At 38.7% G+C, this 26,161-nt stretch overlaps 1 protein-coding gene across 3 annotated transcripts in view; it reads right to left on the reverse strand.

Moving 5' to 3' along the window:
• Window positions 1–5,276: 5,276 nt before the first annotated feature.
• The window catches only part of LOC126184983 (malonyl-CoA decarboxylase, mitochondrial-like), a 92,992-nt gene continuing 72,107 nt past the window's right edge, over window positions 5,277–26,161 (reverse strand). For all 3 annotated transcript variants that reach the window (XM_049927687.1, XM_049927686.1, XM_049927685.1), the window contains one exon: window positions 5,277–5,578. In XM_049927687.1, coding sequence (XP_049783644.1) covers window positions 5,449–5,578 — 130 coding nt within the window. In that variant the 3' untranslated portion in view covers window positions 5,277–5,448. The remainder of the gene's footprint in view (window positions 5,579–26,161) is intronic.

A 26,161-nucleotide genomic window follows, 5' to 3' on the forward strand; every position in this document is an offset into this window, starting at 1 on the left:
TCAAGCCTGCCCCACTCTGAGAGTAGCCCTCCTGAGAACATGTAGGGCTCGAGAAAAGTTCCTGCAATCATGGACTATGAGTTTTAACTGAGTCAAAGCATGGTCAACTGGGGTTATATGAACAGATACCACATACAGTTACATCTGGTTCACTCCTGTCTCCTGGAGGAAGGTGTTTGGAAGATTGGGTTAGTGTGTTCACAAAATTATCATCTTCTTCAAGTGTGAAGCAATTCTTAAAATGTTGACTGTAGAGCTGCACAATAGTTTGGAGGATCCTGTATTCATACTGCATAGCCTTCAACTAACCTTCAATAGCAATGAGAGGTATATGACATATATACGTGATACCAGCCCAAAATATAGCTTTACCACCCCCCTGCTAAACTCATGGAACTGCCTGTCTGAGACATGTACTGGTATCTGGCCATTTACACACTATTCTACAACAACCATAAGGCATTAGATAAATCTTGCAATCATCAGTGAAGAGAATCTGATGATAATGAATGTGGTTCCATTCCAAATACTCTCTTGCCCACTACCCTTGTGCAACACAATAGTGGAAGCTTGTACTGTTGTTTGAAACAGATCCCTAGAAGTTAAACTCTATAGCTATGAGGGTTGCCCAGAAAGTAATGTACCACATTTTTTTTTCTCAGCTGAAAACAATGAGTGTAACTTTACATATGTATTATCTAAAGTCACCTGAAAAAGTGCGCTAAGTTTCCATCACTTCCAGCAGATAGCATAGCTGCAGGACAGTTTCAAAATGGTGTCTGTAGGTGATGTATGTTACAAGCAATGTGCCGTCATTTAATTTCTCACTGCAGAGAAAGAAACTGTGGAGAATATTCACACATGCTTGTGCAAAGTCTATGGAGCATCTACTGTCGACAGAAGTACAGTTAGTTGCTGGGCACGGAGGGTGAGGTCATCAGGTGGTTCACCAGAGCTCCACGTTTTGAAGCGATCAGAGAGACCATCCACGGCTGTCACACCAGACATGTTGTAGTGAGCTGATGTTGTCATTCACAAGGACAGACGCATTACGACTCGGCAGTTGGCACTGCATCTGTCAATCAGCAAAGGGAGGTCACACAGTGAAGCACTGATTCTGCCACCAGGACAGGGACTGGTACAGACAGGGCATACACGCCCTTGTTTCGCACTGGAGGACGGCCACAGAATGGGATGGAGATTACATGGAAAATAGTGTGTGTGAAGATAAAACACCATTCTTTCGTGTGTGTAATTCTCATTATGTTCAATAAGAATTTTTGAAGAAAAAACATGCAGCGCATTACTTTCTGGGCAACCCTCATACCTCTACATCTATACTCCATAACTGGACAATCCTCTTTGTGAACCACTGTCACTGCCCGTCTTTACTGTGTAATTCACAAATATTATGAAGATGGCTCTGAGCACTATGGGACTGAACATCTGTGGTCATCAGTCCTCTAGAACTTAGAACTACTTAAACCTAACTAACCTAAGGACATCACACACATCCATGCCCAAGGCAGTATTCAAACCTGCGACCGTAGCAGTCGCGCGGTTCCGGACTGAGCGCCTAGAACCGCTAGACAAATATTATGAAGACTGACTTTTGGTAAGTGTCAGTGTTTGTGTTACTTTATACCTCATGAATTTTAACTTTGTGGTCTTCTCAAGAGATATATGTCGGAAGAACCAATATATTGGTTGACTCTTCTACAAATGTACACTCTGAGGATTTTAACAGTAAACTACTCCATCATGCACATCTCTCTTGTAGCATTTACCTATGGAATAAAAAGAGTTTACTAAACGAACCTCTTAACAACTGTGCTGCTCTACTTTGAAACTTCTCTATTTCCTCTATCAGTCTTACCTGGCAGTGGTCCCAGGCTGTAACAATACTCATTTATCAGTCAAGTGAGGATTTTTTAAAGCTATTATGTGTGGGCTACGCTTCTTACAGATTCTTCCATTGTTTCTCAATGTGGCATCTGCCATTCCAACAATTAGTTTTATGTGCAAAATATAAGTTCATTCTTGCAGAAAAGGAAACATCAACCAGCCATTGCTAAAACGCTATTTATTTACACAAGTAACATTGTTTTCAGTTTCAAACTGACAGGTTCATCTACAGACAGCTGTTGTTCACATTTATATTACATTTGTCATTTAAATTAGTTGTCAGCTGTGTCCCCCCCCCCCCATCCCCCACACCTACCCCCATGAGGAGGAGAAAAGAAAAGAACACAGCTGACAACCAATGTTAAACAACAAATGTAATCTAAATGTGAATAGCCATCTGAAGATGGACCTGTCACTTTGAAACCAGTAATGGCAATATTTGTGTAAATAAACAGCATTATTAACAGTGACTGGTAGCTGTTTCTGATTTGCAAGAATCAACTTGTACTTTGTACACATTTGCAGGCTAAATATATCAGTTTTGAACAAAATACCGTCAGTTTTTTGTGGTTGTTCCACTCTGAATCTCTCCATATGCTGACTTGCAGGTATTTAACAGACACAGATGTTGCCAATGATTGATTGGCAATTACATAATCAAATAATATAGGGTCCATCCGCTCATCTATGCAGAACTGATCCTGTGGAAATGGTCGAATACTATTTGGATTGACACACTCTTCCCAGGTTCTCCTAAAAATTTTTCTTTTTCTCTTTGGGGTGCCTATGACCCATACTTTGTAGGTAGTGGCCATCAGCTTGTGTTGTTCACTTCACATAATCAGTATGAGGCAGATGTTCCACATTATATGTCTCACATTAGCAGGTAAATATTCTATTGAATACTGTAGACAACTTCCCTTGCTGACAACATCTGTTGCCATAATACAACTATGTGTGCAAAGTCCAAGCTCAAAATGGCCCTTCATGGCAGGCTGAACAGTGTACGTGGGCTCCATTGTCCCATTCACATCTGGAGACACAGCATACAGAACTGTATTGAGAATGCAGGTTTACTTTTACCTCCACTAAACAAGTGGCTGCATTTTGCTATTTCCTACAGTCAAAAGAGTATTGGAAAAACAGGTTTCTGATCAAAGAACACAATCTATGTAATTTATGAGCACTGTGGGTACTAAAGTATGGAATACATGAGAAATATTGTGATAACCTACAAAAAAAAAAACAGGTAATGTATACAAAAATATAAAACTGGTCCTGACTGACAGATGTCCTCTAACAGTAACGCTGTGCTGTTAGGACTGCGTTGTCCTGTAAGCTCATCATACTCGGTGAAACAGCTGCTAAATAACATTAGTCCAATGCATTGTGGTAGCATGAAGTTATACAACTGGAAGAGCAGAAATATCACTCAGCCATCACAAAGTGGCATAACGTTCGAGTTAACCAAAAATTACTTACAGAGTTCTAGTAATTACTATCTGCAAGTAACTTGTACAATTTGATTGCCAGCAATATGCAGAAACTGTGATATACAGAAACTGTGATATGCAGAAACTGGAGAAAAGTATTCACAAATTTTGTTTGCAGACAGCTTCTTGACATTGTTGTGGGTGAAAGTTGTACGAATACCGCAAATGAGAGAGATTTTATAGACAGTGACTGTTTGTGCATGCACATGTGATAATCATTAAATGTTACTACCTCTCCAACATTTACGAAGCTCCAGCATGCTGGAATAGCTGTGGATAAGAAACTTCTGTTACTCTGTACAACGGAAAACTAGTCCAAAGTTGCAAATTTTGATGATTAGCTTCGGGCTGGGACTCATTTTCAAATCGTCGTAACATTGTCAAAAATGGTATTTCTGTAAATGTAAAAACGATATAAAAAATGTGCAAATGAAGAGTTACAGTGCATACTGATAACTGTAACTGTTCATTTGTACATTTTTGACACAGTTTTCACATTATTATAAATACCATTTCTGACTATCTTAGGATGATTTAAAAAGGTTACTTGCCCAAAACTAGACATCAAATGAATAAAAAACGTGAAATTTGCAACTTTGGACTGGTTCTTTGTTGTACTCTCCAACATTACCTGAAGAGTAATAATGAAATAAATTTTGGTTTCAGAGCTCCATACGCAGCAACTTCACTGAAGCTGGAATATAAATTCAGGTTGGGCAAAGGATTTATAAACCAGTTATTTTCATGTTCTGTGGATCATGCAGTCTCTTGCTATGACATGGAATGGGTAGAATACTTCACAATTATAATCTTTCTCAGAGAAACATAAAGGAACATTCTGATGATTTACAGTAATCTTAATCTATTTGATTTTTTAAAATTTTATTTTACAAATGGCAATTCATACTTAGCTCTATGTGCAGGATTCTCCATGTCACTAATGAGCAGTGAAATATTTTTATGGCCGAACACAGCACGCCTTTCTGAGTCACACTTCCCTTTCTAGGATATATTTATAAATTCTAATGTAGTTTTTTTTTTTTTTATGCCAAATCCCAATCTCTCTTATTTCGTTCTTAGAGTCCTGATGTGAAGTGAATGCTGGTTCTTTAAATTTTCCAATAGTGTTTCATGGAAAGACTGCCTTCTTCCTCTCAAGGATTCCCATCTACGTTCATAAAGCATTTTCATAACATTTTCATACTGAATGAATCAGCTGGTAACAGAGCTTACAACACATCTCTGGATTGCTTCCATGTCTTTCTTTAATCTGATGCGGTGAGGATCCCAAAGAACTGAGCAGTACTCAAGAATGGGCCACACAAGCATTCTGTATGCTGTCTGCTTTTTAGGTGTACTACATTCAATTTCTAGTCACTGCATTACATCTAGATACTTGATCAATCTGACAGTCAAGCAGAATGGCATTCAACCATTAGAGGAATCCTTCTCCCACCCATCCACAATAACTTACATTTACCCCATTTAAAAATAAATAAATAAACTGTCATTCATCACACAAATTAAAAGGTTCTGTCCAAGCCCCTACAGTCATTCAATGATGATATTCCCCTGCACATAATAGCTTAATCTGCAAAACTGTCTTAGACTGTGCCTCGTTATATCTGATATACCACTTATGTACACAGAGAACAAAAGTGGACCTATCACCTCCCTGGGGCACTCCTGACATTACCTTTCGTTCTGATGAATAGTCACTGTCCAGAAAAATGCACAGGGTTCCATCACTCTGAAAGTCTTTTGAGCTAGTCATATATTTGTGACTCTGTTCCGTGTGTTCAGACCTTTGTTAACATTCAGCAGAGTGGTACTGCCTGGACTACAAGACCACACATAAGCAGTAAAACAAACTGTAAATAATAGTAATAAAACAATGAACAGTTTAATTTTCACTTGTTTCCAAAACTATTTCAAATCACAACTTTCCATTATTTACACGCTAGTCAAAGACAGAACTGCACAGTCAAGCATATTCGCATGTAATGATAACAAATGGACTGGAAACATTTTAACCATATATCAATGGTAATTATATTTTTGATGGAAGTGAGACTAGTTCCGCAGCTGCTGTTGCGAGTTTGCTAATTTGCTCCGAGGCTGCAATGTATTGCTTTTCTTGATAGTTTCGATGATTTGTTTCAGTTTCATCTAGAAAATACCTGGAAACCAGAAATGACTGTACTAAAGCCAGGATAACAAAATCAGTTTGTTTTATAACACGGAAATCAACAGAATTACAAAATACTAACTCATGTTCCTCAGATATAAAAAAATATAAAGGTCTTCATTTTCAAGGTAGTCGCGCAATAATTGGTATGAAATTTGAAGTACAAGTGATGTACTGGGCTACAATCAATATTTTAGTGGATTTCAGAACTGCACATGCAGCACCAAATGCCTAACAAATAATCAACACAATCTAAAAACTTGTAAAACTCTCATATTTACCATTAGTATTTATTATATTTCTTTAATTCTTACATGTTTCAGCATTTAGCATTTTTAAAGGAACAAAATCCTATAAAAGTATTTCGTCAAAGTTAATCACATGAAGTATAAGTTTGGCTGTATGCTTCACATGATTAATTTTGATGTGATACTTTATATCAATAAGGTTTTGTTCCTTTGAAAATGGCTTGAGATGTTGAAATGCTTAAGGATTACAGATGGGAGTTTTATTATAAGGGCAGAATATGACTGCCACACCTCACAAAGCTTTTATGCAATATGTATTTACAATTTACAAATTTCTGGCTGGAATAGGAATATTTGAAGGAGTGAAGGTATTCACTCATTGTACAGATGTGGCACTGAATAGCTGACACACACATATACAAAATTTAAGTAGAGGTAGTTCACAAATGTCTGTGCCATGAACATTTCTTTTTGTAGCACTTGTTTCATGAGGGGCAGGTATTGGTATGATCTGAAGAGTTAGAGGTTTTTATGATAGAAGATTTGGTATCATGTTTACATGCCTGTTGACCACCTGAGTGTGTTAACTGTATACTGAGCAGTTACCTTTACCCCATCTACTGTAAAAAATCTTAATGGGTTATCTTCCAATTTTATAAGTATTTTTTGTCATACATAATTTTCAAATAATAATCTAGTTTGTTCATACCATTCACAGTACTTACTTGTCCTTGATATTCATAGTAGAAATGGTATATTGTTTGATAAATGCCAGTAAGCACACTTCTTCAGGTAATTTTGAGGAAGTCACGTGGCGTTAAACCACAATATCTGAGGTTTCATGTAACAAAGGTGTATACACGACCAGTGAAGCACATAATTTTGGTTTTGCTCTCTCTCTCTCTCTCTCTCTCTCTCTCTCTCTCTCTCTCTCTCTCTCTTTTTTTTAAAAAAAAAAAGCTCTCAGTAAGGGCATTGTTGAATACTTAGTTACAAGTTGAATCTTGTTTATGTGGATGTCTACCACACAACATATGAATGATACAGTGAATGATTACTTCTACTCTTTCCATGGCTGAGATATGAAGAAACACTTTGTCGAAAATCCGTAGAATTTTCTGTCCTGTTTAACACCTACTTGGTGAGTAGGGATCTATCCTCATACACAAAGATTATATTCCATGCTGAATTTTTACATCAATGCATTACTGTTTATGTAAGGTTTTAGAAAAAAATATATCCTGGAACCAAATGAGTCATCTATTGTAACCTAGTGTTATGACAGAAAGAAGCAGCATGGCTCAGATGTGTTTAGCTTTTTTTATATTAGGTTTTGATTTGTTAAGATGTCAGACTGGCTCATTCAGCATGGCAATGGCTTTCTCCCTCTCCAATACCAGTAAGAATTAAGTTAATACACCAAACAAAAGTATATTACAGTATAACCAGTTTAACAAAAATTACTTTCAGTGAAAGTGTAATTTATTTCTCAAATATCTACTCAAATAACTAACTAAAGTTGCTTATTATTATTTCAAAGAAAATACAGGGCCTTTCACATACAACACAGGTGTCACATCACATGTTGCACAAGTACTAACACTGGAGGGAAGCAGGTTCTTATCATCACACATAATTTGGCCCCATTCCTCATACTTTGGTGGGCGGTGTGTTGGTTTTAGCCAAACTAACTGAGTTAAATAGTTGGAAAGAAGTCCAAGAAAACTGTTGTGCCATTTAGCACTTGAGACTGACGTGTCAGTTAGTTAGTTAGTTAGTTAGTTAGTTGGTTGTGTGTTTCATTGAACAATCACATGGTACGGTAGCCATTATGATGTGGAACATGTCAAGTGCACAAAAAATGCACATATTAAACAAAAATTTTTAATATATATGTATTACAATACAGAGTTAAAGATTAATATTTCTATTATTTATCCCATTCCCTTAAATGGCACAAAATGCATATAGTATATTTATAGAGTTATTTATTCCTATTTAAGAATTCATCTATGGTATAGAAGAAGTTGTCAAGGAGATAAGATTTCAATTTATTTTTGAAGCTATTACTGCAGTTTGTCAGACACCTTATTTCATCTGGTAATTTGTGGAAAATTTTTATAGCAGCATATTTTACCCCTTTCTGTGCCAAAATAGGTTGAGCAAAGGATAGTGTAAGTCTTTATTTTTTCTGTTATTATAATCATAAATATCACTGTTGTTTTTAAACTGGTCCATGTTGTTGAGAACAAATTTCATTAGTGAGTAGATGTATTGTGAGGCTGTTGTAAGAATTCCCAATCTTTTAGAAAGATGCCTACAAGATGTGCGACTATGAACCCCACACATTATTCTAACCACTTCCTTTTGAGCAGTAAATACTTTTTGTCTAAATGTTGAGTTACCCAAAAATATTATTCCTTATGACATCAGAAAGTGAAAGTATGCAAAGTATGTTAGCTTACTAATTTCTATATCCTCAAAATTGGCAATTATTCTGATCGCAAAAGTTGCTGAACCTAGTCACTTTCGGAGATCCAAAATATGAATTTTCCAATTATGATTCTCATATATATGTACACCCAAAAACTTAGTATACTCTACGCTGGCTACTGACTTCTGTTGGTGTGTTATATTTATTGAAGGAACTGTACTTTTTCCAGCAGAAAATTGGATGTACTGTGTTTTTTCAAAGTTTAGAGCAAGCCCATGTGCAGAGAACCAATTAATGACTTTTCCAAAGATCTTATTTGTATCATTTTCAATTGGACTTTCTCTTACTGGATTAATAATGATGCTTGTATAGTCAGCAAACAGTATCAGTTCGGCTTCCTGTTTAAGATAGGAAGGGAGGTTGTTCACACATATCAAGAACAGAAGGGGACCCATGAGTGAACCCTGTGGAACACCTAATGTAATTTCACTCCAGTTAGATGAAGTGGCAAACTTATTTAAATCAGTTGACCCATATAAGGAAACTTTTTGCGTCCTGTTCTATATGTACGATTTAAACCACTCATATGCTATTCCATTTATACCACAGAATTGTAATTTCTGTAACATAATGTCATGGTTCAAACAATCAAATGCTTTGGACAAGTCACAGAAAATTCCTATTGGTGACATTTTACTATTTAAAGACTCTATTATGTGGACACTGAAATTATATATTGCTGTCTCAGTGGAACAGCATTTTTGAAATCTGAACTGTGATTTACTAAGTATCCCATTACTGTTGAGATGGCTAACCACTCTTGAGTACATTACTTTCTCAAAGATTTTTGAAAATGCTGTAAGCAAGGATAGTGGCCAGTAATTACTGACATCTGTGGTTTCCCCCTTTTTGTAGAGAGGCCTGACAATGGCATATTTTAACCTGTCTGGAAAATACCCTGAGTCAGTGATGCATTACATATGTGACTCAAAACATCAGCTGTAATTGCTCCACATTGTTTGAATAACTTGTTCGAGATGTCATCTACTCCAACAGAACATTTATTTTTCAACGATTTAATAATTTTACTTATTACACAAGAGACTGTTAGATGAAACTTAATCTGACTAAAATTTTTCAAAACTGACTCTTCCATGTACTGCCTGGCTTTTTCTTTTGAACTATTCTCACCAATTTCTTCTCCTACACTTAAGAAGTGATTGTTAAATACATTCGTTACCTGTGTACTGTTGGTTAAAATGTCCTCATTCTCTTTAACAGTAACACTACCTACCCCAGTGGTTACTTTTCCTGTCTCCCCTGGATCTTTACGAGTTCTTGCTGTCTCATACAGTTTTTTTTTTTTTCTTTCTGAAGACACTTTAATACCTGTAGTAATCCAAGGTTTCTTTGAAAAGTTTGTGGTGTTACATTTAGTAATTTTCTTTGAAAAACAATGTTCAATAAGCGATATAAATTTATCTAGAAATATGCTGCATTTATCATTAGCATTTAGCTCATTATATACATCTCCCCAATCAACATTTCTTAAGCTTTCTCTGAAGTGCTGTATAGATACCGGGTTGAGTGACCTCACACTTTCACTTAATGGTTTCCAAATTGTACACCCTGTTAGATTTTGTAAGTTAATCAGTTGTCTGACAATACATTTACCACAGGGAAAGCACATGTTTGTTTTACATCCTCTATCTGTACAAATACATTATCTATTAGCGTGCTACTGCCCCGAGCTATATGTGTAGGGAAACTGATCACTGATTCTAAGTTATATGTTGTTAACAACACTTCTAGTTCACTTTTCCTGTCAGAATTACTTAGAAAGTTTACATTAAAATCGCCACAGATTAATAACTTCTTCTTTCTATCTGACAGACAGCATAATAGGGAGTCAAACTTTTTTTATGAACAGCTCCCAGTCTCCAAATGGGGACCTGTACACTGTTGCTAATATCAATACTACATTATCTAGTTGAAGTTCACACACAAAACCTCAAAGTGCTGATCAACACTAAATTTGCTTACTTCTACAGTTCTGCATTTATACCTTTGTTTTATGAAAATGGCAACTCCTCCTCCATCCATCCTAGATCTACAAGTGTAAGATACTAAATTATACCCACTTATACTGACACTACCCATGCCCACAGTTACATGGGGTTCAGACAGACAGATTATATCAATCTCATTCTTATTTTTGAGATCATCTAAACACACTGATAGCTCATCTACTTTATATTTTATTCCCCTGATGTTTTCATGAAGTATGTTGATACTGCCCTTAGCTTTACCCCAATTAACTGTACGTGAAGTTTCTTTTATTCTATTTATCTTGATTGTCATCTGTCTGGACTTTGGCTTTAACCTAAAAACCTGTCTGCCTGGATCCATTAACCACGGGGATCACCCCCTGTGTGACTGTGGACCCCCTTACAGTTTTTGCTAATAGAGAAGCTAATTTACTTTTCCCCAACCTATTCAGGTGCAGGCCATGTGTAGTGTATCCCCACCTACCAATAGCATTTACTGGAACAACACTTATGTGAGATTTTGCCGGTGTCTGGAGCATCCTGTTCAGCTCAGTGTTAACATGCCTTACAGCAGTGTTTACCCAGGGCTCATCATGGTGCTGAAAGACCTCCACAAACCCCACATTTGTGTGCTCAGTTTCTGCTCCTATTTTATCCAGGTCACTCCTAATACTGTATCATGAGATTCATAGCCAGGCTGTTTCCTGCTCCCCCAACTCTAATTACCTGATATTCCTTCTCAAAGTCCCTGCATAGCTGACCTAAGTTTTCTGCCACCTGGCTAAGGCTAGCACTTGGTTTCACAAAACTTGTGACCTGGTACCCAGCACCTAATTTCTCCTGAAGCTGCTGGCCCACACCCCTCCCATGACTGCTGCCTATAAGCAAAATTCTTCTTTTCCTATTCTGGTTTGATCCCAACCTGTCTTTTTTCTTTAAGCTAATATTCTGCTTCAACCTACTTTCAACTACATCTGGATGAGGCCCTTCCTCCACTTCAGATAGCAACCCAAACTGATTTACTAATTGAATTTCTGGAGTTTTTTCAACTGTTTCCCTTTTTCGCCCTTTGCTTGCTACCTTTCCCCAGTTCCCAGTCTCTTTTTCCTCCCTTAATTTACATAATTCCAAGTTTGCGTTTTCTAATTCAGCCTTAAGGGCGCAAATTTTTGCCTCCTGTTCTGCAATTTTTCTGTCCTTTCTACATAACCTTCACTGCCATGGAAGAGCCTCATTTTCTACTCTCGTTTCCTCGCCACTACTTCACCCCAATGAAACCATAACTTACAGTCTACACAGAACACCCCCTCTTTCAAAATTCTACAGCAACAACCACATTTGTCACACATTGTTTGATAGACAAACTTAACACAAAAGCAGAAAATAAGTTGGCACAAGACCACAGTAGTTTCATAAACTTTAGCCTACTAATCTGTAAACAAACACTAATGTAAACAAACTTTTAAACTTACTTCCAAAAGTTTTAACTACCTAAACTCTGTATGACCAGCACGAATTAATTTGGCTTTGAAGCGATAAATCTATTCAAAAAGCAAAATCTACACTCGCACGAAATTTACACCTAAAAAACGTAAACAAAACTAGTGACTACCAACCTTTTACAAAATACTTCCTTTTCAATCTAAATATGGTCAGAAAAGAAAAACCTTCAATTCATAGCCTTGAGAAGAAGTATATACACTAGTCTAAAATGTAATATTAATCAGATTACCTCTTATTTCAATATTAATGACTTAACTTAGCGAGAGCTTCGTATATGCGTGTCTGAGCAAGTATCTACTTACAAAACTGTGCACAGACACAAACTTAAACATTATAAAGTAATGGTAGGTCATCAACTGAGCAATTCAGATACTGTTGCTCAACATTAGTAGTGTAGTTGCCTATTGTAGCCCATGCATGATGGATTGGTTGATCCTGAAATGCTCTTCTTTTCTGATATTTCATGGCTACATTTATCAGGGTACATAAACTTGCAGGACAGTCAACAATGGAGTTCTGAAAACCCTCATCAGTTGCATCCAATTACATCTGTGACTGTCCTCTGTACTTTGTTACAGCTCCCATTTCCTCCTACACAGTATTTTAATACCGTTATTTAATGAAGTGGTACTTAATGGTAGTGCTTTTCTGTTTACAATTAGTTAATGAAAAACAGTTATTAAAGAATGTCTCTAGTTTTATTTCTGTGTCTATGACACATTTTGTGATCTTGAGACAGCAGCAAGGACTTCCAGTCTGAACACTATGTAAAAGCCCACACTAACAGCTGGTACTACAGCTTGGCTCTCACTTGTTTACAACAATCATTGAAAGCCAAGCAATTATTCATCTGAAGGAATGGCACCACAGAACCTACTTCCCTTTTTGTAAGACTTAAGAGGGTATAGAAATAAAGGTTGAAAGATTATCAACAACTTATTGGAGACCCATGTGTCCTTAGAAGATGAAAGTATGACTTCTCTTTATGGGCCCCACAAAGTTTGTGGATGTGGTAATTGGTTGACAGCTGCCTTTGTTAGAGGAAAAGAAACAAAGTCCCAGCACTGCTGCTGTCTTCTAGTACTCAAATGTAGGATTCTGCTTGCAAATGGGAACCACATACAGAGCCCAGAAGTGTGTGGTTCAAAGACTTGTGCAGCTTGCAGTCCTTGCATTTTGTGACACCAACAGATGTAGCCATTGCTGCACTAAGATTTAATCAAGAGTCAGAAAGAAGCAACCTTACAATGCCTGGATGACCAATCTAAAGGTTTTAGTTTAAGGTGTAGCTTTCTCTCCTCACAGTGTAAGACTTCCTACTGTGAGTCTTTAATTCGCGATGCAGTTGTGCATCTAGCTCTTAAACAGAACATTTGAGATGTCACTCAGAGAAAATCTGACCGCAGTGTAAGTGAGGTTTTTGATAACTCAGTCTTTTGACGTTTTGTCAGTTGCACAATGTTCACTTGACACTGACTTAGGCATAGCACAAGTGCAGCATTGGCAACATTGCTTGCAAAGCTCAACTGCTGACTGGACAATTTCATTGTCACAATGCTCCTCACACAAGAATAGTGAATCAAAAACACAAAAATCATACACTGAGTTTTTCTGCAGTCACAGATGCCATGACTGTTCGGATCACAACATGACATGTTTTGTGTTTGTAACAGTTGTGGGCATGTAGCCACTTCGTCTATGTGTATCAATGTACAGCACAGTATCAGGTTGGTGCCAATAGTTTATTACAGCACTCAAATCAAACTGATGATCCCATTGGGTGCAAATTGATGATCCCAATGGGTGAAAAGGAATTCCAAGTCATTACAGTAGTCTCTGTACCCTTAATGCTGAAAAATATTCATGTTCCAGCTCGCCACATTTGTAGGGGAAAAACTATGGTAACATACAGTATCCAACCTATTGCTTTAAAAGCCCAAATCAAAGTTTAACAAATTATTCATAAGCATGAAGACCTATAACATTATTAACTGTTCGTTCACCAGTAGCATCTAAATTTTTGAGTTGGATAATTTTGTAGACTTTGGTTTACAAATAAAAAGATTAGTTAATATTATTTTTAATGTCATTTCATTTATTGACTTTTGAATGATTGTAAAAGGAATAATTTGATTTATTTCGATGTAAACTGCGGACAGTACAAAATTTCATGTTTCACATTTCTTAATATATATTGCTACTTCTCATTTGTAGAAAGGTAAGCCTATGCCTTTCACTATGAAGGAAGTAGTTAATTCTGAACTCAATCACTTACATGTACAGGGTGTATTGACACAGACCTCATCTAGCATGTGCGTCTTACACATGATGGTAATTAATAATCCCAATGTCACAGGGAGAGTCTGTGCTGATTCTAATGTGTACCTGCAATTAGTTGCATTAAATGCAGAGTCAAAATGTTTCATGGTATTAACAAACCATGTGGGCTATATTAATATATTGCACTCCCATTGCCAGTCAACTGCACAACCATAATATTCTAAAAATACAAATACTTACAGCAGTTGATGTAGGGGATGCTGCAAGTTGCAAATTATCTTGCTGCCCGTAATGGTCATATGGTCTACCCAGGAGCAACACCTCACTAATATACAAAAGTTATTTAATAAACTCTACTTCACAGGGCTCAAATGCAAAAAGAGCAAAAGACCATGCTAAACAAACTGGCAATCACTCAATGCCTAAAAACTACAAGTAGGTCCAGTTATTACTGGGTAAAATGAGCTATTGCAGCAAATTCATTGCGCACACCACACAGATTTTCTTTTCACCAAAATAAAAATCAGTCATCAGCTACACAAAAGTTTTATCACATTCATTTTACTGGTTTCAACAGATTAATCTGTCATCCTCAGAAGTTTGATACTGGCTTAATTCATAGGTATGCTCATATCAAATAAGGATCAGATGATATATGCATCCTACAAATAATAAATAAAAAATATAATAAGTTTGTTAAAAACAAATGAGCATCAGAAAAGTATAACAGACTTGTTAAAACAGAAGAAAAGTATAACAGACTTGCTAAAACAAATGTACAATACTTAAGGATCAGAAAAACCACATACAGTATAGCCCCACCGTTTACGACATTTTTTATCGGTCCCGTCAAATTTCCTATGCCCACAATGTTAATTTGCACCTAATTTTGCGTCAACATATTTATAATTTTCCTGCGATTTATGCATTATGAAAAAATGTTGGGGGAGAAAATATGATGCTGGCATAATGTTGGCCATCCAGTAGTGCTTACAAATATTAAGTGGTTAAGTTTCTTGACACCAGGCACTCTATTCAGTGGATTTGAACGGGTAAATGAGTAAACATTGTAACAACTGATGCCTATCTCCCGCCACTGCCTAGCTCTATGTGGCGTGGTGGTTGATGGGAGTAACTAGGTTCGTTTGAATGAAGATATCATGAACAATGACAACCATTTTCAAACTGTCTCTACTGCGCAAATGCAGTTTCGTAATTGTTGTGATCAGCATGACACCTTTGTCGAACCATATTTAGCGTGTTTCGGCATATGGCCACGTGGAGGGTGCTAATTGACACCGTCATTCACTTTGTGTTGCTCAGATGTTTTTAGTGTAAACACAGCACCGGTTACATAATTTATTCATGATCAGCAAAATGTATTTCAAGAATTTATTCTTGTTGTCAAGTGCAGTATTTACGTATGTATTTTTTGTGATGTTACACAAACAAACAATGTGAGTGATAGTTTGCATGTGTGTTTGTGGTTTTCTACTTAACTGATGAGGCACAGTACCTGATAACCTCAAAAAGCCGAGTACAGTGCAAGAGACGCAGAATAACACATATTCAAACACTATACAAAATACTTATTAACATATTTGCACTTGACAATGAGGAAAAATTCCTGAAACACGTCATGCTATGCATGAAAAAATACATAACTAGTGCGGTATTTCATTATTTAAATAATGAATGACAGCTGCAGGCTTTCCAAAAACATTGATGACGATGTTTGAAATTAAAAATTCTCAAAACATGTCATTAAGCATGACAAAAGAAGTAACTAGTGAAGTATTTCATTATTTGAGTAATGAATGACAGCTGCAGGCTTTTTAAAAACATCGATTATGACGTTTGAAATTAGGTCAAATGTTTCGACTTCCCAGACAGTTATCAATTCCAGTTACATCAGCGGTTTTTATTAAATAAGAAACCTTTATCAGATAATAAAAAAGGCCCTGACAAGTCTTTTGATGCCTGTTATGTGCATACATCATACATAAAGTGCAAGGGGGTATCCTATACGTAACTTTTACAGCTTAAAACATTATTTCCCACATTTTACATTTTCCCGCAATTTACACCATTTTTTTGAAGTCCCCTGAAATGTGTAAAAGCGGGGTTTCACTGTACCTTCATTATAGAAACAGTAGTACCACATCACAAAAAGTAATTAATATATGCAATGTGTAGCAACCACCTAACTGATAGCTTGAAGGGAATTGATCATACCCATATACAAGGTAGGAGTGTAATATCCATAGAACCTTTTAAAACCACATAAAATGTTTTAACACCACCATTTAAAAAGACAATTAAACATTGGATCAAATGTGCAACAGCAAGCTAAGCAGGTGATATGACATTTAATCGTGTTTCTAAATGCTTACATTAAACATTTTATATGGCTTCATGAAGTACAATGGATGCTAGCTCCCTTTACATGTAATTTCATTTTTATACTTGATTGGTCACTGAGCATTTGAACCAATATTTAACTCTCTCTTTAAATGCTGATGTTAAACATTTTATATGGTTTTATAAGGTCCAATAGGTGCTAGCACTCCAAGTTTGTATAATTTTCTTAAGGTTCTATGGGTGCTAGCACACCTATTTTGTATATATGTGTGATCAATTCACTTCAAGTTATTAGATTAGATTTACTTTCATTCCAATTGATCCACAATGAGGAGGTCCTCCAGGATGTAGAACATGTCAGAAAAACAATAATACATGACAAATATTTACAACTGAAACAAATAAACTAATATACCTTCCACAGGTCCCACCTGGAATGATCGTCATTTTTTTAAATGAACACTATATGAAAGGATTATTTTACATTTACTAAGATTGCATTAATGCACTGAATTTAAAATAAATGCCTTTTTTATTTATAAGGTAATAAACATATAATAGAACAACTACAATACTTATTTACAATGGACACATTACTGCACTGAAATGGTGCAGAAGTTATATTACACACACACACCAGTTGATTCTACTGAGGAAGTCATCAATGGAGAAGAAGGAGTTGGCCACCAATAAATCCTTTAGGCTTCTCTTAAACTGAATTTCATTGGTTGTTAAGCTTTTTATGGTTGCTGGCAATTTATCGAAAATGCGTGTTCCTGAATAATTCAAACCTTTGTGTACAAGAGTAAGTGACTTTAAATCCTTGTGAAGATTATCCTTATTTCTAGTATTAGTCCATGAATTGAACTGTTGGTTTGAAAAAGTGATTATCTTTAATGACAAATTTCATTAAGGAATAAATATATTGGGAAGCAGTAGTTAGTATCCCTAGTTCCCTAAACAGGCTTCTGCAGGATGTTCTTGAGTTCACACAACATATAACTCTTATTGCATGTTTTTGTGCCTGGAAAACTTTAGCTTGGTTTGATGAATTACCCCACAAATAATCCCATATGACATTATGGAATGAAAGTAAGCATAGTACATCAGCTTTTTCCTTTTTATATCCTCTATGTCTGACACAATTCGCATTGCAAATAGAGATTTGTTAGACACTCAGCAGTTATGTGGTGTGCTCCTCCCAGTTGAATTTATTATCAAGCTGTAATCCCAAGAATTTAACACTGTCCACATCTTCTATCTGCTTGTCATCGTATGTTAGGCATATACTCGTGGGAAACCCCTTACAAGTTCTGAGCTACATGTAGTGTGTTTCTTCAAAGTTTAGTGACAAAGAACTGGCTAGGAACCATTTTATTAGCCGATATTTCTAAGACCACACTTGATTTGCTATTTTTTGCAATGTTTGTATCATCGGCAAACAAAACAAACTTAGCATCTGGCGATGAAAGGTAATTGATATACACAATAAAAAGTAAGGGCCCTAAGATGGAACCTTGTGGGATCCCACATGTAATTAGTTCCCAGTTGGATGATGCCTGATAGCTTAATACATGTCTCTTTCCTAATAACACCCTTTGTTTCCTGCCAGAGATATAAGATTTGAAACATTTGCAGCATTTCCTGTTACACCATAATATTCTAATTTACTTAAAAGGATATTGTGATTTACACAGTCAAATGCCTTTGACAGATCACAAAATATACCAGTTGCCTGCAATCAGTCTGTTGATTGCTATGTGTTGCATATATTATGTATTATATGTGATGTGACAGTCTGCCAGTTGCTACTCATCACAGAAATCATGTATATTTTACGGTGTGACACTATTCATTGTTTCTTAAACAAATGGGCATGGTTTTTCTGAAGCTCAACTATTGTACATTTGTTTTAGCAAATCTGTTATACTTTTTTGTTGCTAAACCATTGTACATTTGTTTTAATTAAGTTTTAATATTTTTATTGATTATTTGTATGACACCTTTATCATCTATCCTTATTTGATGATATCAGACTTCTGAATATGACAGATTACCCTGTTGAAACCAGTAAAGTGACTTCAATAAAATTTTTGTGCAACTGATGATTGACCTTTTATGAAAATGCATCACACCTGCTGGACAACAGCTATGAACAAATTCAGCACACACTCACCCAGATTCATAAAATGGGGGAGGGTGAGGGATGGAGTAAAATTTCAGTTGTTTACTGTTTATCAAGCAGTTTCTCAACAATTATAGAAGCACTGATATCTACTCCTAGCCATGGCCCATGTTGCAATTACACCTGCCATTTAGTTTTTGTTATCAATACCTCACAAAATACATCACAACAGAGTATATGAGCCATGCTGTCACACAAGATGCAAGCCATCGCCCCACCAATTACCACTTGGCAACATATCATATACATGTCCGCAACATTACCAATGTCACAAATGAATTACATTCACAGTATATGGCATTAAGGGTATTAATTAGTTTCATGTTTCTTCCTCAAGGGACTACACTACATTTTAGTTTACTATGGACCACAAGATATTAATTTCACTTTTTGACACATAGATGAACCTATCCAATAAACGACTGCAACAGTGGGTCTTGCTTTCAGGCAATTGTAGCTATGTGAACACCAGCCTACCACTAAACACACCAATGACAAATCCCTATCATGTCTATCAACAGGTTTCAAGCATCACTTTCACAGGAAGGAAGCACTTTGTCTGCTGTTAGGTGAAGACATCATGACACACTGAACTAATTCTCAGTAATGTCATGGGAAATTACTAAATTAATTGATCAGGACCTGTCTCTATGGAAAGTACCTCAGTATACCTCTCACAGTTAGCCAAAGAACCTCCACAAAACTATGTAACTGACACTACATTTCATTGTACCTCAGACTAAATATTAGCCATGGGGTATTTACACTGATCACAAAAGTCTGTGTGCATAAAGATAATCCCATCCAAGCTTTGTCATCACATTTTCCAACTACTCCATCAGGCACACAGACTAATGTATAGAATGAAGGCATTGGCCTGCTATTATCAAACATGCTGTCCAGCCCTGCTAATCTTATGTACAGACCAATCAGCTTAAAGTGGCAATTTCCCCTTTGGCCTAATCCTTATCATCTATGAAAGGCTGTCCCAATGCTGCAACGTTAGGCATGAGCACTTGCAACTATCCTTCATCTTGCTCGCAGGCAGGTGTAGGTGGTATAGGCAACTTTCCAGATGGCCTGATTCCACGAACTCTACGCATATGCAACCTGCCTCACCACAGCTGTCTGCTTGGGCTTGACCAGTAGAGCACACCCATATACACTATGGCCCAGCTGCAAGACTGCCCTCACATCCGCTATTTGCCCATCCCTGCCTGCCCTGTGACCCTGCTTGCCAAGTTGCAATTGGGCAGGCATGCGAGCCACAACAGCCTGACCAAGGGGAATGGGTAAAGATTGATTTTGTACACCAATTTCAGAGGTTATGTGGTTATTATTTGGGGTGCTCTTTCAAATGGTTTTTTTTTTTTTATGTTGCCCAGATATCACCAATGATGACCTAATCTACAATCTGGGCAATGGAAACTATATTCGCTAATAAAGGGAGCACTACTCACTATATAATAAGATAATGAAAAAAGCATATTTGTGCCATCAACTGTACCATTGTACACTCCTGGAAATGGAAAAAAGAACACATTGACACCGGTGTGTCAGACCCACCATATTTGCTCCGGACACTGCGAGAGGGCTGTACAAGCAATGATCACACGCACGGCACAGCGGACACACCAGGAACCGCGGTGTTGGCCGTCGAATGGCGCTAGCTGCGCAGCATTTGTGCACCGCCGCCGTCAGTGTCAGCCAGTTTGCCATGGCATACGGAGCTCCATCGCAGTCTTTAACACTGGTAGCATGCCGCGACAGCGTGGACGTGAACCGTGTGTGCAGTTGACGGACTTTGAGCGAGGGCGTATAGTGGGCATGCGGGAGGCCGGGTGGACGTACCGCCGAATTGCTCAACACGTGGGGCGTGAGGTCTCCACAGTACATCGATGTTGTCGCCAGTGGTCGGCGGAAGGTGCACGTGCCCGTCAACCTGAGACCGGACCGCAGCGAGGCACTGATGCACGCCAAGACCGTAGGATCCTACGCAGTGCCGTAGGGGACCGCACCGCCACTTCCCAGCAAATTAGGGACACTGTTGCTCCTGGGGTATCGGCGAGGGCCATTCGCAACCGTCTCCATGAAGCTGGGCTACGGTCCCGCACACCGTTAGGCCGTCTTCCGCTCACGCCCCAACATCGTGCAGCCCACCTCCAGTGGTGTCGCGACAGGCGTGAATGGAGGGACGAATGGAGACGTGTCGTCTTCAGCGATGAGAGTCGCTTCTGCCTTGGTGCCAATGATGGTCGTATGCGTGTTTGGCGCCGTGCAGGTGAGCGCCACAATCAGGACTGCATACGACCGAGGCACACAGGGCCAACACCTGGCATCATGGTGTGGGGAGCAATCTCTTACACTGGCCGTACACCACTGGTGATCGTTGAGGGGACACTGAATAGTGCACGGTACATCCAAACCGTCATCGAACCCATCGTTCTACCATTCCTAGACCGGCAAGGGAACTTGCTGTTCCAACAGGACAATGCACGTCCGCATGTATCCCGTGCCACCCAACGTGCTCTAGAAGGTGTAAGTCAACTACCCTGGCCAGCAAGATCTCCGGATCTGTCCCCCATTGAGCATGTTTGGGACTGGATGAAGCGTCGTCTCACGCGGTCTGCACGTCCAGCACGAACGCTGGTCCAACTGAGGCGCCAGGTGGAAATGGCATGGCAAGCCGTTCCACAGGACTACATCCAGCATCTCTACGATCGTCTCCATGGGAGAATAGCAGCCTGCATTGCTGCGAAAGGTGGATATACACTGTACTAGTGCCGACATTGTGCATGCTATGTTGCCTGTGTCTATGTGCCTGTGGTTCTGTCAGTGTGATCATGTGATGTATCTGACCCCAGGAATGTGTCAACAAAGTTTCCCCTTCCTGGGACAATGAATTCACGGTGTTCTTATTTCTATTTCCAGGAGTGTATATTTATTCTCTACCAGTTTCAGCTACAACTATCTTCATGGAAAACAAATAGTACACATCAATGAATCAAAAATACATTTTTGTCATTTATGTATACTGTTTTTCTCCTGTGAGGATGGTTGTTGTAGATGAAATGAGTAGAGAATAGAAATACAATTGTACAGCTGATGGTGCAAATATGCTTTTTTTTATGTTTAACAGCCATAGACAGTCACCTAAGAAAACTTTAAGATAATGGTCCAAAATACATCTATGGCACACTCCACTCCTTTTTTTCAAAGCAATTAATTAATAAATCTCACTGCCTCTTCTTTCTATACAGTGCCCAATTATGAGGCACAGCATCTAGCACAAACTTTTAAGTCCCAGATGAATTACATGGAACAAAAATTCCTGAGGGCACTCTGACATGCTTCCATGCTTACTAGCATGTCACCACAGTAAATAGTAGCAGACTGGCAGTGAGTTTACATGGTTGCAAACAACGGATGATCTTCAACTTGGTGCTCCTGTCTCTGGGAGCACAGGTACCATGAATACATCTGTAATACTATATATGCACACTGGCCAGGACTCACAAATTTGGCTGTAAACTATGGTGGACCAAAGGGATCATCACAGGTCACAGGGTTGTAGCCAAACAGGAGAAACCTGTGTGGCACTGAAACTAGTTTTGGCCATGAAACTTAAAGAATGAGACACCCTGATAAAACCATGGCAGGACCCAAGTAACTGTGATAGACTGTGAACCACAGCCGACCCTAGCCTACAGTGCGGCCTCTCAGTAACATATAATACAAGGACAAGTAAAATTCCTCATCTCAGCCCCTGGCAAATCTTAAGTACTTCTTCCGCCTCCACAGTGAGACTGTTATGCTGAGACTATCACTTGCAATGATAAGCACATAACTGCTGGAGGATGAACCACTTTGTGCAACAGAGGAAGCACCAGCCATGGTGACTGCAGAGGCACGAACTCCAAAGCCCTCTTCGCCACCACCTATTGTCCCTGAGACCCAGATTATGATTACTGCCAGCTCTGAGCCACTGGTGACACTGATGGGAATACTCACCATTCTTCCATTCTTCCCTCCCCCCCCCCCCCACCCCCCCTCCACCCCACCCCCCACCCATTCACCACTACCAGTTCCAGTTCTGCCCCAGGAACTATTATTGCTCCTATGAAAAAGTTAAAGGGAGGACAGATTTGTATCTGTCCTGTCATACAACATTGAAATATGAGTGCACTTTATTGGTGAAGATGGTATTTGCATGCATCCTAGTTCTCATCCATGATGGGCACACACAAAGAGGTTGTACCGTATGAGGAGCATCAGTAAGTAATGCAACACAACTTTTTCTAGGCCAATTTCAGTTGAAAAAAAAAGTGGATATCACGCAATATTCCCACTTCAGCCCCTACAGTTACATGAAGTTCCAATAGGTGGCAGTGGTATACACAGCCTTCAAAACAGTGTCATAATGGAGGTGTATTCCAAGCAGAAAGTTTTCACTAAGTTTCATTTGGCAGAAAAGCAGAGCATTACAGATATTCATAGTCACATGCAAAATGACTACAGAGACCTATCAGTGAACAAAAGCATAGTGTATCATTGTGTGAGGCACCTGTCATCATCACAACAAGGTCGCACAAACCTGTCCATCCTCCAGCTTGCTCACTAGCTGCGCACAGTAGAGCCCCGCAATGTCAGAATGTGCAGACACTCTCATTCGAGCTGACTGATGGATCACAATCCAACACTCCACTACACAACTCCACATCTCTGTTGGTAGTGCTGACACTATCATCCGCCAGTTGGGATACTCAACATGTGTGCCCACTGTGTTTCTCACTGCCTAACAGAAGACCATAAGAGCAACAATTGCTTACACATTATGAGGCTGACTGTGACAATTTTTTGTCAAAAATCTTCAAAGGTGATGAAACATGGGTTCATTGCTTCGATCCGTAAACAAAATTGCAGTCCATGGAGTGGCACCGCACCACCTCTCCTCAGAAGAAAAAGTTCAAAGCCGTACCCTCAGCTGGCATAGTCATGCCGATGGTTTGTGACTCTGAAAGAGTTATTCCATTTGATGTCCTCCCTCGTGGTGCAGAGATCAACTCTGAAGTGTACCGTGCTACCATCAGGAAATTGAAGAAACAACTTCAGCATATTCATCGCCACAAAAATGCAAACGGACTTCTCCTTCTCCTTGACAATGCAGGAACTCACACAATTCTGTGCACCCAAGAGGAGCTCACAAAACCTCACTGGACTGTTCTCCGTCATCCATCCTACAGCCACGGTCTCATACCTTCCGACTTCCATTTGTTTGGCCCAATAAAAAATGAACTCCGTGGAAAGCAGTATGTGGATCAGGAGGAGGTCACTGATGCAGAAAGACTCTGGTTCTGATGCTGACCAGTATAGTGGTACCATGCATGAATAAGGCCGTTGCACTCAACAGAGATTATGTTGAAAAATAGGGTTTTGTAGCCAAAACAGTTGTGAATAATATGGTTTATTGGAATCCTGAAAAAAAATCAAACTACTTTCATAAAAAGAAAGTGTTGCTTTTACTAACTGAAAGCCCATCATAATAATCCTGTATCATGAGCGGAACGGAAAACAAAATGGACCTATACACCACAACTGTTCACGAAGCATTACACAGCTGACATTCTCTTATCAGCACAAACTGTGCTTGGAGCTGGAGTTAGATTACGTGCATGTGAGGTGATAAGACATTTGTTTTAATTGTACTACAGTGTAGATTAAGTTCATGTTGTTGTTGTTGTGGTCTTCAGTCCTGAGACTGGTTTGATGCGGCTCTCCATGCTACTCTACCCTGTGCAAGCTTCTTCATCTCCAGTACCTACTGCAGCCTACATCCTTCTGAATCTGCATAGTGTATTCATCTCTTGGTCTCCCTCTACGATTTTTACCCTCCACGCTGCCCTCCAGTACTAAATTGGTGATCCCTAGATGTCTCCGAACACGTCCTACCAACCTATCCCTTCTTCTAGTCAAGTTGTGCCACAAACTCCTCTTCTCCCCAATTCTATTCAAGACCTCCTCATTAGTTATGTGATCTACCCATCTAATCTTCAGCATTCTTCTGTACCACCACATTTCGAAAGCTTCTATTCTCTTCTTGTCCAAACTATTTATCGACCATGTTTCACTTCCATACATGGCTACACTCCATACAAATACTTTCAGAAACGACTTCCTGACACTTAAATCAATACTCGATGTTAACAAATTTCTCTTCTTCAGAAACACTTTCCTCGCCATTGCCAGTCTACATTTTATATCCTCTCTACTTCGATCATCATCAGTCATTTTGCTCCCCTCCTTTCCTACTTTAAGTGTCTCATTTCAAAATCTAATTCCCTTTACTACTTTACTCCTTTACTACTTTACTACTTTAAGTGTCCTACTCCTTTACTACTTTAAGTGTCTCATTTCATAATCTAATTCCCTCGGCATCACCCAACTTAATTCGACTACATTCCATTACCCTCATTTTGCTTTTGTTAGTGTTCATCTTATATTATCCTTTCAAGACACTATCCATTCCGTTCAACTGCTCTTCCAAGTCCTTTGCTGTCTCTGACAGAATTACAAAGTCATCAGTGAACCTCAAAGTTTTTATTTCTTCTCGATGGATTTTAATACCTACCCCGAACTTTTCTTTTGTTTCCTTTACTGCTTGATCAATATCAGATTGAATAGCATCGGGGAGAGGCTACACCCCTGTCTCACTCCCTTCCCAACCACTGCTTCCCTTTCATGCCCCTCAACTCTTATAACTGCCATTTGGTTTCTATACAAATTGTAAATAGCCTTTCGCTCCCTGTATTTTACCCCTGCCACCTTCAGAATTTGAAAGAGAGTATTCCAGTCAACATTGTCAAAAGCTTTCTCTAAGTCTACAAATGCTAGAAATGTAGGTTTGCCTTTCCTTAATCTTTCTTCTAAGATAAGTCGTAGGGTCAGTATTGCCTCACGTGTTCCAACATTTCTACGGAATCCAAACTGATCTTCCCCGAGGTCGCCTTCTACCAGTTTTTCCATTTGTCTGTAAAGATTTCACGTTAGTATTTTGCAGCTGTGACTTATTAAACTGATAGTTCGGTAATTTTCACATCTGTCAACACCTGCTTTCTTTGGGATTGGAATTATTATATTCTTCTTGAAGTCTGAGGGAATTCCGCCTGTCTCATACATCTTGCTCACCAGATGGTAGAGTTTTGTCAGGAATGGCTCTCCCAAGGCTGCCAGTAGTTCAAATGGAATGTTGTCTACTCCCGGGGCCTTGTTTTGACTTAGATCTTTCAGTGCTCTGTCAAACTCTTCACGCAGTATCATATCTCCCATCTCATCTTCATCTACATCCTCTTCCATTTCCATAATATTGTCCTCAAGAACATCGCCCCTGTATATACCCTCTACATACTCCTTCCACCTTTCTGCTTTCCCTTCTTTGCTCAGAACTGGGTTTCCATCTGAGCTCTTGATATTCATGCAAGTGGTTCTCTTTTCTCCAAAGGTCTCTCTAATTTTCCTG

The sequence above is a fragment of the Schistocerca cancellata genome, chromosome 4 (assembly GCF_023864275.1).
Source record: "Schistocerca cancellata isolate TAMUIC-IGC-003103 chromosome 4, iqSchCanc2.1, whole genome shotgun sequence".
In the NCBI taxonomy this organism is placed as follows: Eukaryota; Metazoa; Arthropoda; class Insecta; order Orthoptera; family Acrididae; genus Schistocerca; species Schistocerca cancellata.